At 35.6% G+C, this 17,073-nt stretch overlaps 2 protein-coding genes across 4 annotated transcripts in view; both read right to left on the bottom strand.

Annotated features, from left to right (window-relative positions):
* The window catches only part of LOC136031516 (uncharacterized), a 335,648-nt gene that overhangs the window by 112,126 nt on the left and 206,449 nt on the right, over positions 1–17,073 (bottom strand). The window lies entirely within an intron of this gene.
* Positions 1,817–10,943, bottom strand: LOC136031515 (uncharacterized). The gene is made up of 2 exons (XM_065711182.1): positions 10,862–10,943; positions 1,817–3,072 (listed from the first exon to the last, which is right to left on the bottom strand). The coding sequence occupies exon 2, from the start codon at positions 2,901–2,903 to the stop codon at positions 1,959–1,961; it is 945 nt and encodes a 314-aa protein (XP_065567254.1). The 5' UTR covers positions 2,904–3,072; positions 10,862–10,943; the 3' UTR covers positions 1,817–1,958.

The raw sequence follows: 17,073 nt of genomic DNA, 5'->3' as shown, positions 1-17,073 counted from the left end.
AGTGTGTAGCTCAACTGCTTGATTTAGTCTCCTATGATGAGAGCGGGAGTTGAAGGACATGGAAGGGGGATATACACTTTAATGTTAATGGTAAAGCTGGCAAGAGAGCCAAGCTTATTAAACTCACCATCACCCACCCAGCTTGTTTATAGTACACTACTGTTGTATGCGGCAACTTATTGCTGGCAGCCTTAGTAAAAGCTGAGCCCACTACTTAATTTATGGGCGTTTGATGCGTGTGCATTGTTTATTAATGTATTTTGTAGTTTTTGTTTTAACTGGGTACGATTTTTTCTAAATAGTATCCTTTCTTTGTTATTGCTTGAAGAAAAATGTCCTATTGGATACTTAGGAAAATAATGAGATATCTTTGCTTTTTAACACTTTGTATATCCCCCCCATCATATGGAAGAGCGCATACACATGTGGTCCCAGGATCGGGACAGCTGGGCTGTTATATATTATGTAAATTATTAATTCAGAATGAGCACGATAATGTTCTTTGGCTGAGAACCAACTTTATAAAAGCAACAAAAAGGGGAACAAGAAGAAGAACGTATTGGAAAGAGATTTGATTCCCAACTACGTCTTCTTATAGCAACACGATAACAAAAGTGAAGAATATTAACAACGAATGCAGCTCAATTTGGACCAAATTAATTAACAAACGTGATGCAATAAATGGTCCAGTCTCAGCTTTGGCTTGTGTTTGTGATGAACCCTTTCAACAAAGAGACTTGATTTCCCTTAGACTAAAGGAAAAATATTTGGAACAGAATCATCAGAATTTTTAGACATCATTAACACACATTTAGGCTTGTCTTTTGCAAGCTTTCCAACACCCCTTTCCACACAGGTGGATTTAGAGGAGGGGTTCAGGGGGCATATTCCTCGAACATAGAAACTTTAGGGTCGAAAATCTGAATTAAATAATCGAACATTTAAAATTATTTTGTAGTTTTTGACATTTTATCTTTATTAATATAAAGTAGACATCGCAGTTGGCAGTAAGTTACTCAGTATAACACTTATATAATAGCCTAGTATTTAATACCTACTGTAAGTATAAGCAAATTGAACAGGCCAGATCCACCACTGCTTTCCCCTAAAGGATAGCCCTTGCCCATTGACAATCCGGATGGGAACCCCCTCTTTCCCCACCAAAGAAATGCTGGAACTACGCCCCTGACCATAAATCAAAGTCTAGGGTCTTTGAAAGGTTAATACAAAAAATTAGCCAAGTGATATTTACATATTTTAGACTACTAGATCTTTTTGACTCTTTAGAAAAAGGGTACATTGACCATACACTGAGAATTTCTTAAAATATTTGATTCTGAATTATGACCAGCAGTTACAACTTTCAGTGTTGTTGGTTCTGGTACAGTCTCTTCTTGGAGAGTTGTTTCATTCATGTCGAGTAAATGGTTTTGAAGTCGTGGTCTTTCAAGCTTTTTATATATTTACTTTAGCTTTTTCTTGTGATTCTGCACGCTAACCAAACCAAGTCCTCTTTTAGTACTTTTCTTTCCCAGGTTTCACAAACTACTTTTAAAAAACTGACTAGGCCAAGTTCTTCATTAATTGCATGCTATTCTCCTCTTTCAAAATCTTTAACCATAAACTAATTTGACAGACCACTCTTATTTGCATAAGGTATTGAAACATTCACTCGCAGCGTCAATTTAGTCAAGTTGAAACACTGCCCCTTTATTACTTGAAGGGTTATCATACCCCTATTCAAATATTAAACTGTTGAGGAGTTTTCAGTAAGAGAGAGAGAGAGAGAGAGAGAGAGAGAGAGAGAGAGAGAGAGAGAGAGAGAGAGAGAGAGAGAGAGAGAGAGAGAGAGAGAGAGAGAGAGAGAGAGAGAGAGAGAGAGATCGGTATATTTAAAAACTATCGTAGCTAAATTCAGTTTTTTCACAAAAATCATACATTTAAACAAAAATCACACACTACAACTCAGCATTAAAAACTGATGTGAAAAAAGGCACAAATGAGTTTGCGTATCGATTGGTTCGTACTTTAGGGGGTACAAGTTTATTTCGTAATCGACTTCGGCTATTGGGAGGGGCTGGTTCGGGTAGTAGTGATCGGTGGCTCTTATTGGCTAGGATGAATTTTCCAAATTGGTGAATAAGGTGTTCCAGCCGGACTTTAAGTGGAGATAAATTTAATTTAGCGAGGGCTTGATCGTAGGGTATGCCATGGTCTCGGAGTATAATCCTTGTTGCTCTTTTCTGGACGCACTCTATGTCGCGTAATAGGTACGCTGTGCGGATAGCAGATGGACCCCACACCGGGCACGCGTACTCGAGCAACGGGTGAACATAACACGTGTAGGCATGGAGAAGGCTTTTAGTAAAACACCCAAAACGCCTCATTTTGGTAAGTGTCTGAAGGCTTGCATTAGCCTTGTGGACGGTTAAATTAATATGGGCACTGAAACTACAGTCACTAGTGAAAGTTACTCCTAAGATTTTTATTTCGTTCACAATCGGGGAAGGGACTAGAGGCATATCTATATTCCGCTTCAGAGGGTTGAAACGAATTATCTTCGACTTGGCTACGTTAATGGTAAGATCATGACTTGAGCATTTGGTCTTTAGCTGATCAAGTAACTGGTCTGAAAACTGCTTTGTTATGATAGTGTTTTCGACCAGGTAAGCGAGCACTATGGACAGATCATCTACAAACTTGTAACGGTCGTCGTGATGGTTAAGCAGGGAATTAATTACAGCCAGGAAAATTATTCCAGCTAATTTTGTGCCTTGTGGGGCCCTGCAAGAAGTATCTGACCATGATGAATCCGAATCGTTTTCGTGGAGTGCAAAGACTTTTTGATTTCGGCCAGTTAAGAAGTCAAGTACAAGGCCAAGGGTGCATCGTTTGGCCCCCATTTCCCCGGAGATTCATGCCTGCAGTCCGGTGGCGGATTAGGTCAAAGGCCTTTCGGAAATCCACTGCGCAAATGTCGACGAAACAGCTACCTTTTTCAAGCCATTGGAGGACGCAGTCAAACATCCGTACTAGGTAGATTGTAGTACTACACTTGGGGAGTCCACCGTACTGGAATTTAAAAGTGATTGTAATAAATTGTAGCAGAAAAAAAATAAATCGATGAAAATGCATTTTTAAGCTAATTAGAAAAAAACTTGAAAGTCAAGTTGTTGTTTTCAAAAATATCTACAAGTCAGTGATAAAATTATCGAACTTTGCACATTTTCTTAGACGAGTTGAAATACAATTTACATGAAAAAGCTTAATTTAGAAAGCCCAGTAAAAAAAAAAAAGTAACAAACACCGATTGTAGCGCTAGATCTGGGCAATAGATAACAATCAAAAGCAATGCCCTTATACATCAGTTGTTGCCCAACATGCTGAAAATATTTAACACGGAAGAGATAGCCGTGAGCTTTTCTATACCATTCCTCTTTAATATTTTGCCTTTTGATTTACTTCACTATTTCACTGTGAAGGTCTACTTGGACAAATAGGTCACAAACTTTAAGGCACGTCGGACCTCCCCCCTCAATATTTCCTTGCTCTAAAGACAAAGCATGAAGGCCCCTCGCATCATACTTCTCACCCACACTGAATCTTTCTGGTTGATCCTTAAAGGTCATTCCCGAGATGTTACAGATATGCTATTTTGTTAGCCTGAATACATAGCTTCTTTTGGTTTCCCTATGCCCCTCCTCCCAACTCAAAATTCAAGGTCCACTTGGCATCTCAACACTCTCTGAAAATTTCAACTCAATCCCCATGAGATGATAATTTCTTAAACCACATTGGCCTGGCATTTCAATGCCAAGGTTTATTTCAGGGATGACTAAAGAATTTTCCCTTCTTTACCCCATTTTTGGCATTTTCCTTACATATGTTTTTTGTTCACTCTGAAGAAGAGAGGTAGTTGCCCTCTCAAAATTTTGTTTTGTGTTTTTTCAGTATTTTCATTAGGCCTTAAAAGACCTTATATTTGATTGTTTCTTCTTTAAGCCCCTGAGATAATGGAGATACCCTATTTTGATACCCTGGGTACACATGGTTTCTTTTATTCTACATTACTAATTCATCGTTGCAGCGCCTCACAAAGTATGGATACCAAAGATACCATTTAGATACCTTTTTGGGGTGGAGGAGAAAGAAATTAGCATGAAAAAGTGAGGACTCCTCTAAATGTTTCGGCCAACTGGCTTGTTGTTCTTTAAAATCCAGCAAAACTTCGTGATGTGTATCTGAGTTTTGGTATTCTTTTCCAAAACATATCATAAGATGGATGCACATTTCAGATAGGTTCAGTGGTCTCAGCAGACTGTCCTTATAGGATCTATAATTTACCACAAGCATTAATTGGCATGATTGCTTCTGAATATTTTCAAGCCTTTTGGCTTGGATATTAGATATGCCTGGGTGCCAAACAGGACAAGTATGTTAGGTTTGTGATCAAAGATACATACAGATTATACTATCCATTATGGAAATTTGGATGTTAAAGCAAGAGAGGTATGCAAATGGTTATAGGTAGAGGGATGCTTTTTTGAGAAAAATTCCCATTTCAGGTTGTTTTGAAAATTACTCCCAGGATTTTTATTTCATCTTTAGTTGAAAGTATAATGTCTTTTTGGGATGGAAATCTAATTTTCAAGAAGCTAACTCATAAAGTAGCCTACGGTTCTTTGTTTGTTAAAAACAAGCATTACACATTCAAGATCAAGCTTTAGCTGGGAAAATATTGCTGTAGTAGTGACTTCCTCTGCTAAACTTCATGAGATGCAAAATGATACACTTGACAGATCATCAGGGAATTAGTAGTAACTTTGTATTGGTACTAGTTCATGGTTGAAAACAATTTTAAATGGTCAAATATCCTATTTCTGCCCCTTGGGGGGGGGGGGCTCCGCACCATATTTTTTGGAGTTCAGATTCTTCATTCTTTGTGCATGAAATGCATTAATTTCAATTGTATAAAAAAATTGGAACTATTCTTACAAGAAAAATGACCAACACTCACATTTAGTGGCAAATCAATTCTTTCCAGATGTTACATCACTAACATTCTCTCTTGACAAAATTTAGACCATCTACTAAGCAGCAAGTCATCATTACATGCAAGGTAATTTGCATTGAAAACACAGAAAAATCAGCTTGAAATATACTAGATAATATGTAGGCTACTGAAAACAGATGGGAAGGGCACCGCTCTTTATCTAGCTCCATGGCAAACAGGTGTATTCCCAAAATCAGACTGCTTAGTTTCAAATTTAGCTTACATAAGAATTAAGATACCAAAGGAATTGAAGTGCTAGTCCCAAACAAATATATTAAGAATAAACAGCATGTGAATGAGCAATACTATCAAACACTTCCGGCAAATTCAGCACATATATGTGGAGGGCTTGTCTCCTGACACTTGTTTGTCTTCGAAAAATGGAAATGACTTAGTGTTTATGTTGTGCTATAAAACTAAAATTTTTAGAAACAAAGCTACAGCTCAAAGAGCTGTGTAGGTTATCAGGTGCAAGGAAATTCTTTTCAGCTTTTTCCTTTTATTCAATATTGCTTTAGATAGTTTTAAATGTTAGGTGAAGCTTGATAAAAAAAAGACACATGCCAAGATGATAGGAATTCTGTCCTTAAGACCTGAAGTCAAAGAAAAAAAATGAAGTGCCTATAAATAAAATATTTTGACAAATAGTAGATAGGCTATAGAGCTGTCTTCTATGCAACCTTGTAAGTCCTAGAAATAAGGGAAGAGTAGATAGTAGATTGACAACAACTTTTTTAGAGTATGTTCTAGTCCTTGGATTTATTTCTGGAAGTTTTATTTAACTCAGCTCGTCTACAACTTTATTCAGGAAATATCCTAGATTAGAGGCTCCTCAGAATGAAACATCTTAATAACTTGAGATGAAAGCCAGTTTCACCTTAGTGACTACAATAGAATTGAGCATAAAATATTCTCTGAAATTGTTTTAAAATGTGGGTAACAATTGAAGTAAACATTATAATCTGATTAACAGAAACATACTTTATATTATAAAGTTGGAATTTCACTGCTTTATTTTAGTTATGTATATATTATTAGGGCTATATATCCTTAGTGTCATCAGAGTTAGTACTTTTATTTTATTATAATCAGTAAATTTGCTGTTTACAACATAACTTAGCTAGGATGAAAAAGGATATACCACTTGATACCTTTTTATGCCCTTTTGTAATTCAATAATCACTTCTGGGTGAGCCCATAGTCACCAAAAGTTTAAAAGCATGTTTCAAAAAAAACCTGACTGGTGAGAAAAAGTCACCATTTGCAACTGATTCAGGAATGAAAGTTATAATATTCCTTAGTCTTAATAGTACAATGTTATTTAGAAAATAAATTTGCAGAAATTTCTACAAAGAGCTAGCCACCCCTCAAAAATGACATCCATTTTCCTGTGATGTCATTTTTGATGATTATATGTGTTTTTGTTTAATTCTGCAAATTTGATTTCTTAATAACATTTTAAAATTAAGACTAAGGAAAATAATAATTATCATTCCTGAATCACCGGCAAATGGCAATTTTTTCTTACTAGACAGTTATCTTTTCATACATGTAGAAAGCAGGCTTGAACCACGTTTTTGTACAGCCTAGTATTTGGAATATGATCAGTCAGTCAGTTACCCACAGCAATCCTTAGGTAATTTATCTGGAAAATATCTAGGAAATCTTTCTCCATTTTTTAGAGCACCCATGCTTCAGAACCATATTTGAGCCCTGTCATCACCATAGCTTCCAATATCTTAACCTTGGTTTGCAGACTTATTCTCCTATTCTTCCAATCTTTTTTCAACTGTGAAAAAAACATTCTGGGCCAGGGATATTCTATTTTTAACATCTTCATTGTATCTATTGTCTATACTAATAATACTACTAAGGTAAGTGAAGCTGTCTGCCTGATCAATCTTTTTGTTACCCATTGCTACTAATTCCTTGCCTTAGCAGCTTAGTCTTATTAACATTAATTTTAAAACCTACTCTAGCACCCAGAATTCACAAACCCTCTAAAAGTTTATTCATTTTGCTCTCACTTTCATCTAGGATCCTTAAATCATCAGCATAGGCTAATCTAGGACCAGGTAAGTATATTCCTCCCTATTTGATTCCATGTTCTCCCATTGCCTTTCCAATAATCCTTGCAATAAAATCTATCAAAATGATCAATATAATTGGGTGTAGAAGACAACCCTTTCTTAACTGCTGATTTAATACAAAACCAGCTACTACCCACATTTCTTACCATAACTGCAGCTTGTTATTCTTGTATAACAAGAATAACACTAATCACTTTAATGTATTTGTCTGGTCTGCTAGCCTATACAAGGATAGGATCTTCATTAAAGCTCTTCTATCAGCTGGATTGAATGCTTGAACTATAGTAAAGCATAAGAAAAGGCATCAAGTGATGCATTCACTTTTGTCCTAGCCAGGTGCATTGTTTGGGGGTCAGTGTCCCCCTAATAATGCATATAAGAAATATTATATATCCCATGCTTTTTTACTATCAAGATATGGACCCCTCTTGCCCCCCCACAATAAAAATTTTGGAGATTTTCCCCTGATCCTAGCTAAACTATGTTATAAGTGACATATTTACCATTATGATCTTTCCTTCTGAGGAGTCCCTGATCTAGAATAATACCCTTTACAAATGCTTTTTATCATAGGCTATGCTATTTGACTAGACTTAGTTTATTTAGCCTGAGATTCCTAGGACAGAAACTGGTCTCTTAGCTAGAATTCACCCCCCCCCCAAAAAAAAAAATAAATAAAATAAAATAAAATAAAAAATCAAGATATATTTGATGAAGAGCTTCTCTTAAGATCCTACATAGTTTATAAGCTTAATCAGAATCGTGAGGACCAATGTTTTTCAAATTTGAGCTGATTGGGCACATCAATCAGCACTGCTAGTAATTTTTTGAAAGTGTCAAAAAACTTTAGCATGGAGAGTGAGGCACTGCTCTGCTAGCACTGCCTTCAAGTTAGCATTTCAAAAGATAATTTCAATTGATAATTAAATCAATAGAAAAGTTTTTTCAACAGAAAGTAAGGAGCAACATTAAACTTTAAAGTGAATAGAAATTATTACATATGTGAGGAGGGTTGCTCCCTCCTCAACACCTCACTCTCCATGTTAAAGTTTTTTTACACTTCCAAAAAAATACTTATTGCTAAATTGCCCTTGTGTTTCAGGAGTTGCTTTTAAAGAATTGGGACATAATTTAAATGTTAGTGTAAAGAGTGATGTGTGGAGGAGGGGAATACCCCCTCATATACATAATAATTTTTGTTAATTTTAACTTTCAATGTTGCTCCTTACTTTCAGTTGAAAACTCGTTTTTTTTATTTAATTTCTGATTGTTTTTTAAATATCACCAGGACATCCACAAAAAATCCCCCCCCCCTGAAATATCCTCTGGAAAACTCAATCCTTGTGAAAATTTACCCTGGAAAATTCCCCTTAACATCACCACCTGTAAAATTGAATTGGTAAAGAGAAAGCAAGACATATAAAGAAGTTTTGTATAGGAACTTTGGCAAATTCCCCCAGTGTAAAATTACCCTTGAAATGTTCATCCCCTGGAAACTTCCCTCTTCATGGAAAGTTCTCCCCTTGCACAATCCCCCCAGCAGAAATTTCATCCTCCCCTCCTCAGACAAAAAATTTATGTATGCTTCCCAATAACAATACTATACTCAAACAATGGGCAAATTATTTAACTTCAAAGACTTTTCCCCAGGGGCTATAGTAGATCATGTTATCTCCAAAGACATAGTAATTGGGCCTTTTCACTATAATCAACAAAATAGCTATATCAAAATTTTGATTGGGCAATTTTGGGAAAAAAGTGGCATGGGAGAGGACCTAGTTGCCCTCCAATTTTTTTGGAGACTTAAAAAGGTCACTAGAACTTTACACTTCTGTTAGAAAGAGCTCTCTCTTGATATTCTACTCCTACTGGGTTCAACCCTGAAAAAAAAAGCATCCATGATCTTTCTTCTGGGAAAAGATACAAAATTTTACATTTTTGTAGATAGGAGCTTGAAACCTCTAAAGTAAGGTTCTTTGATATTCTGAATGTGATGGTGTGATTTTAATTAAAATTATATAACTGCTAGAAGATCTTTCCCTCTTTTTTTCAAAAATTTTCTCAGTTTTGTAGCTTTTGATGGGTAAAACTACACTTAATGAAACTTACATATTTGGCATTAGCAAAGGGATCACAATAAAACTGAAAATGTACAAAATTTATTCCACTATTTCAGGGGAACTATCCTCTCCTCAACCTCCCACTCTTTATGCTAACTAGTTGCAAAATTACTCAAATTTCAAGTGCTGATAGCTTTAAATGAGTAACCTTAAAATTAATACATTTTTGCTATTGCTATTAAATTTTATATTGGATCTTATGTAATTGCCACTTATTTAGGGTTTCAGTTTTAATTGACAAGGGTTACTCTTTATAAGTTACTGTAAAATTTTCATTAAACAAGGCCTTTCCTATGCTCCTTGCAATAAAATCCATCAAAATGATCAATACAATTGGATATAGAACATAACCCTGCTTAACTACCAATTTAATACAAAATCAACTACTAACCACATTTCCTACCTTAACTGCACCTTGTTATTCTTGTATATAGCACTATTCACTTTAATAAATTTGACTGGTCTGCTAGCCTAGACAAGGATAGGACCTTCAGTAAAGCTCTTATATCAGCTGAATTGAATGCTTGAAATAGCCTATAATAAAGCATAAGAAAACAACAACAGGGGTGTTGTGTGTGGGGGGGAGGGCATTTGCCCCCTAACAATGCAGATAACAAACTATTATATATCCCATGTTCCTTGACTATCAATATATGGAGCCCTCTTGCCCCCCCCTTCCAATAAAAAAGCTGGAGTATTGTCCTTGGTCTTACCTAAACTATGTTATAAGTGACATATTTACCACTATGATCTTTCTTTCTGAGGAGTCCCTGATCTAGAATAATACCTGGTAAAATTCTAGTTAATTGACTTCTTGCTATCTCAGAAAGGGTTTAGGTTAGGAAAATGAAATTTTCAGGGATGAATCTACAGGCTAAAGTATGTCCCAGGGAGGTATTTTGAAGCAACTACCTCCACTCCTTCTTGCTCTAGAGGGCCCTGACCTTAGATGACCTTTAAAAATATGTTTGTTATAAAAACGAAATCTTGCAAAATAGATCTTCTGCTTAATTGAAGTATAACAAAATTGTTTTCAGCTTCATAACTTTGCTCAATTCTATTTTATAAGGTTTTAAAGATATGCAAATACATTTCCTAACTTTTGAAAAAAAACATTGATATGGCTCAGAATTTTACTCAAATAACAGGAATTTTATTTTCAGAACTAAAGGCAGAGAAAAAGCAACTAGTAACTGAAAATTAAGGTAAAATGTTGTTTTGTCAAAATTTCAATAGGTATAGACCTGTCATGTAGGCAAATTTCAGGGCCCTCTAGAGGGAGAAGGAGTGGAGGTTGGTACTTTAAAATACCTTCCTGGGACATTAACCTGTAGACCCATCACTGAAAGTTTCATTTTCCTAACCTAAACCCTTTCTGAGATAGCAAGAAGTCAATTAACTAGAATTTAACCTAATGCCCTTTACTCTGAGTAGCTGCACAAATGCTTATCATCATAGGCTTGGCAATTTGACTAGGCCTAGTGCAATCCCTAAGCCTATTTGAAAGTGTCAATTATTTAGCCAGGATAGAAACTAGTCTCTTGGCTAGAATTTTACACACACAAAAATAAAAAATCAAGATATATTTGAAGAAGGACCTCTCTTAAAATACAACAGTTAATACTGCCTATGCTTAATCAGGATTCTGAGGTCCAATGTTTTTCAAATTTGAACCAATTGGCCAAACCGCGTTTCTGCTAGCCCTGCCTTCGAGTTTGCATTTCAAAAGACGATATTTAAATAAACAAAAATGTTTTTTCAACAGAAAGTAAGAAGCAACATTAAAATTTAAGACGAACAGAAATTATTACGTAAATTAAGACGGTTTCCCCCTCCTCAACACCTCGCTCTTTACGCTAAAGTTTTTCGACCCTTATTTATTGTTCTAATTAAACAGTTCTAATTGAGTTTCAGGAGTCGCTTTTAAAGGATTGGGACATAATTTAAACTTTAGCTAAAGAGCAATGTGTTGAGGAGGGAGAAACCCCCCTCATATACGTAATAATTTTGTTTGTTTTAAGCTTTAATGTTGCTTCTTACATTCAGTTGAAACCCTTATTTTTTTATTTAATTTCTGATCGTTTTTAAATATTGCCAGGATATCTACGGAAAAATCCTTCTCCCCACGGAAATATCCTCGGGAAAACTCAATCCTGCCGAAAATTTACCCTGGACGGTTACCCTTAAAATCTCCACCCGCAAACTTGAATCGGTAAAAAGAAAGCATGACATGTAAAGACATTTCGAATCGAAATTCTAGCAAATTTCTCCAGAGTAAAATTTCCCCTTGAAACGTTAACCTCCTGGAAACTTTCCTATCCATGGAAAATTCTCCCCTCGCAAAATACCCCTAGCCGAAAATTTGTCCTTCCCTCCCCATCCGAAAAATGTATGTATATTTCCCAATAACAAATACTTTACTTAAACAATGGGCATACTATATAACTTAAAGACGTTTCCCCAAAGGCTGTGGGAGATCATGTAATCTCCAAAAACATATTTATTGAGCCTTTCCACTATGATGAATAAAGTAGCTATATCAAAGTTTGGATAAAAATTGGCATGGGAGGGAGTCTAGCTGCCCTCCGATTGCTTTGGTCACTTAAAAAGGTCACTAGAACTTTTTGTTTCCGTTAGAAAGAGCCTTCCCTCGAGCATCTAGGCCCACTGGGCTTATGTAATCAACCCTGAAGAAAAACAAATAAACTCGCGTCCGTGATATTTCTTCTGACAGAAATTACAAAATTCCACACTTTTCCAGATAGGAGCTTGAAACCTGTACAGTATGGTTCTTTGATACGCTGAATGTGGTGGTGTGATTTTAATTAAAATTACATGACTTCTAGGGGATCTTTTCCTCTATTTTCAAAAACTTGACAAATTTTCTCAGGTCCATAGCTTTTGATGGGTAAGACGCAAGTACGATAAAACTAAAAATTTACAAAATTTATTCCACTATATCAGGGGGGGGATGCTCTCTTCAACCTACCGCTGTTTACGCCAACTAGTTACAAAATTATTCAAATTTCCAGTGCTACTAGCTTTAAATAAGTAACTTTAAAGTTAATATTTTTTGTATATTCAGAATCAGGATGGATAATAAAATTTTTTTATTATATCTTTTGTAATTGCCACTTATTCAGAGTTTCAGTTTTAATTGACAAGGGTTACTCTTTATAAGTTATTGTTAAATTTTCATTAAACAAGGCTTCAATAACGATAGATAGATAGATTTATTCACATAAAAGACCTATTGGGATATGGTGACACACAAAAAACAAGCAAAAATACAATAACAAAACATAAACTGAAAAAAAACACTAAAACTGATTACCCAAAAAAAATCTTTACGAATCTTCATACATTGCCAGACGAATGTTCAAATATTATTTATATCTAAATAACAATTAATATCAAATTAACAAAATCCCATCTTTCCCCCCGAGCTCCCTATCAAATATTTGCAGCCGCAATTCCCTCAATTCCTTACATTCCCAAAAAAAGGTTGCAAACACTCATCCATCTCTCCACACATAGGGCCACTGTAAGGACTATCCTTCAATCTATCCCTTCTTATGCGTTTCCTTTGTTCTCCAAAAGGACTAAAATCCCCCCTTACAGATATTACCCACTTTAAATCTTCTGGAGTTAATCCCATTTTTTAGATAAATTTGTCCGCCCCAGTTCTCCTTACTTCCGCATATAGCACCAGGGATAGCGAGGCGGCCTTTCCGGCTTTCAAAACCTGAACTTCCTGAGACTCTAACCTAGTAACAACTAACCTAGATATAGCTCCTACCATCCCTCCTATCTCATTTTCCTCATTCCAACAATTACCCAGCCCTGCACGGTCTAATATATTCTTCACATGATTTCGTCACGAGTCCTTCCTCCTATCCTGAAGCATCATTAAAATGCTTCTTTTTACTAGCCTATTATCCTCAATCGATGACACCATTTCCCAATGCTTAACGACACTAATTAACTTACTATGTCTCTTACGCTTTCTTCCTATGCCCACTATCAGCACTAAACCATTAAACTTATCATCAAGGCCTAGCGTACGTTAAAAAAACTCAACTGGATTATTTTTAGATTTACCCCTTTATCAAACCCCCAAAGCTCCACAAAGTACACATCAAAAGATAAACATCCTTGAAAAAAAAATCACCTCTTAAATATTTATTAGGAAGGAAGCGGATGGAATATCAAAAATAATTTATTGGGTCACCATTTCAATGGTTAAAAAAGATTCAAACAAACCTGTTTTATAGGGATGTCTCCATGGAAGTCGGTAGGAGGGGGTGACATCCCGGAAACAGGAAGACATTAAACATTGTATATAAATATGAAGTAAGAAATATTACCTTTAAAACTCATGAACACTGAGCTCCTGGTGGCAACCAGGAGCGGATCAAGAGCAAAATCTTGGGGGAGGCCCAATGTGACAAGGATGCCAATGAGCAAAATCTTGTGTGGGGGGCAATGTGACAAAGGTGACAATAATTGACCAAATTGACAAATTTATCCTAAAAAGAGTAAAAAAAAGAAGAAAAAACAGGAAAAAGGGGGTCCAGAAAAAAGTATTGACGGGGGTATCCCCCCAACTCCTTGGATCCACTAGTGGTGACAACTGCTCCCCCCCCCCCGAAAAATTTTCTGGTAACGCTCATGGTGCCTCGCCCCGCTTTTCCACCTATGTACGGGTAGGCATGTAAATGTAATCTTTTATGTTACATAGAAAGGGATTGTTGTAGTGGGATAGGCCCTGTCACTTCCGAGCAATTATTATAAGGTGTAGCAATTATTATAAGGTGTAGATAAAAATGTTCCTAGGAATCAAGAAGGATTAGGGATCCATTTCTACATACACATTTACAACCGTTTTCCAAAATGTTTCTACTTATATATGAAGACTCACCGAGTGTTAGGAAATTTGGACATAATCAAAATTGTTTTAGATCTTAGGAACACTCTCTTCATCAACACCGAGATCTACTGGCGGCCGCTTTGCAAAATGGTTGATGCACAATTTTACACCAATGTACATAATTTCATCAGGCCTAAATTAATAAACGTAGTTAAATCAATCTTAAAAAAGATAACCATTTAATTTGTAGGAGTACGTTCATCCTTAGGAAGAAATGTGCTCGTGTGAAACATTACTGTTTCCAAAGCTATTAACCTCAAAAGGGCCTACATAGTTTTGGGATAAATTTAAACCGACTGACTATCACATAATTATCAGCCGATTACTGTCCGGCGTCCTTTTGGCTAAAATCAGCCCGAAAATTCCAGAAAAAAAATACTATTTTATTGTAGCACAATCTTTTCTGGCAATTAAAACGCACAACTTTCTTTTTAGTGAGCCTTCTCCCGATATTTTCGAGTCATTGACTCAGTGCAATTACCCTAGGGGGCAACAAACAAATTAACGCGATCTGTAACAGTATTTATCGAAAAAATACACAATTTTACATTTTTGTAGATAAGGGATTGTTATTTTCAAAATGTCTAATAGACTCTTTGTAAAAATATAGTTTCAAGCGGCATGGAAGTAAATGAAGGCATAAGTCATTGAACTATTGGGTAGATTGACGTGTGTCACGTACGTTAATAAAGAATAATTTCCTTAGCTCTGTCTTTTAAGCCAGCTAAAAAAAGAAGCAACAAACAAAGAAGATATAGAATGTACATACTACTCATTAGCTCATGAAGTCTATCATGTCTGTGATGATCTACATGAGAGATGTCTATCTCTGTCCCGTCTATGATGTCTTCAAACAGCATGATGGAATATGAGACAAAACAATCCATAAGCTGTGGGAGACAGCCGTCGCTACTATTTTTTATTACTAAACACTTTCTGACTTGACCTATAAACTACCTCGAAGCTCAATGACAACTGGTCGCGATCAACAAAAGAAACAGGAACTATACCTCGGAGTCTAGAAAAAGAAAACCCATAGAGTTTTTTTCAATGTTTCGGACTCCTAAAGTCATAGATCATAGAACAATCTACTATGATTCATGTACATACTTTAGAGTAATAGGCAGATACTTGAGGTAGATGTTTTATGATGTAGATGCAGATACAAGATGTTTTATATAAAGATTGTTGCAAAGTTTATATTAGGACTTTGTACCCCAAAACACCAAATTTGAAAAAAAAAAATATGTCTTAATAATTCCACTGCCGTGTTTTGTCTTAAGGGGAAACTATGTATAATGCTAATTTGGAATATTTATTTGGTAGAGCAAGCTTTATAAAATTAATTTGGCACAACTGGACATATTTTATTGACATCTGACGATTTTCATGATAAATTTTAAGGATTTTCCTTCTCCATATTTAATTCGTGTCTACATTCGGAGCTTTCTGGAAAGATGGGCTGGAAATCTGGTATCCATGTAGCAGTCTACATTAGTAATAATTACAACAAATTAGAAAAATGAAGATGTAGCCAGGTAATATACTTATGATGGGTTTGGCCCAAAATCAAGCTTCAAATGATTCGTTTTTGCTAATATATTCTACTGTGGCTGTTCTGTTAAAATTTAAAAGGAATAAAAAGCAATCTGAAAGCGTTTTTTTTGCAAAGGAATTCTTAAAACTGCAAAAAGAGATACAAAATAGCCTCTATACTGATCTATACTATCTATTCGGTCCCTTTGCCAGTCTCATGACTGGTGGAATAACATTGTTCAAGCAAAATGTAAATCCGAGTTTCACGAGTTTTTTAGAATGAACAGAGAGTTTCCATGGGTGATGGCCTTCCAAACTTCAATTGATAAGAAAGTTTCTTCATTCCATCATTTATTAGAGTTTTTACAAGCTTCTTTATCTTTCTTTGTAAAACCCATGGCTTTATTTTTAAACTTATTGCTTGATTAGGCTCTCATAAAACGGAACAACCCGTCTTCACTTCCTGATTTTTGGCATACCGTTCCCTTTTTGGCATCTTTCTGTGCCGTACCCAGATACGGGAAAATGGAACAACAGTGGTAGCCTACATAACCCTGTTTTCCGTCCTAGTTTTCCAGAAAATGCCAAATATAAAATCGGCTCTACTAATTTTACTTGCCCCAGAATGTGCTTAAAAAGTTATTTTAATTTCAGCAATACAAAGCATCCAGTTTCTGGTTTTTTTTTTTTTACCACGTTTACGATCTTACTTCTTTAATCTAAGACCTTACTATTATTTCTAATTTCATTCAGTGGAGAGAAATTGACGCAATTATTTCTTCAAGCTCCTCATTTTATTCATTAGCGTGATTAACTTTATGATGAGAGTCAAAAGGCCTGTGATCTAAATGCTTAAGTTTCCGACGACAATAAAAATATGTTTTTATAGAGCAGTGGTAGATCATTTTAAGATTTTTTAATAGCTTGCAGTTACCACCGCAACTACACTCCATAAGCCGTTCCAGTTGGTGAAGATTGACTTTATACATAAGGCCCTACATAATGCCAGTGCCAGACATAATGTTTCACAAAGTGATCAACAGCTTTTTGCTACAAAGACTATAAATATCGTTGCAACTAATTTTTGAAACCAAAGCCAAAGTTTTATTTCCGGTGGGTCTTGCAAACACCTTCGGTTACTTTTGAAATTTGTGAATAGCAAAAAATGGCGACTCAGATATTCATTTATTTATTTTTCGTCTTTCAGGCGTCATCTAGTTTCCTTGTAATCATAACAAATTTTTGAAATCTTGTGATTGTTACAATTTATAGTACATAACAAGAGTAAAATTAAGTTTCCTTGTGAGACAATTAGTTGTCTATAAATGGGACATAAAAAACAGT

This window comes from Artemia franciscana, chromosome 9, assembly GCF_032884065.1.
Source record: "Artemia franciscana chromosome 9, ASM3288406v1, whole genome shotgun sequence".
NCBI classification, from domain to species: Eukaryota; Metazoa; Arthropoda; class Branchiopoda; order Anostraca; family Artemiidae; genus Artemia; species Artemia franciscana.
Note: the sequence above shows the minus strand (reverse complement) of the source record. Positions and strands in the feature narration are given on the sequence as shown.

Excerpts from the sequence above, each read along its gene's own strand:
- LOC136031515 (XM_065711182.1), bottom strand. The coding sequence starts at position 2,903 with ATGGGGGCCAAACGATGCACCCTTGGCCTTGTACTTGACTTCTTAACT.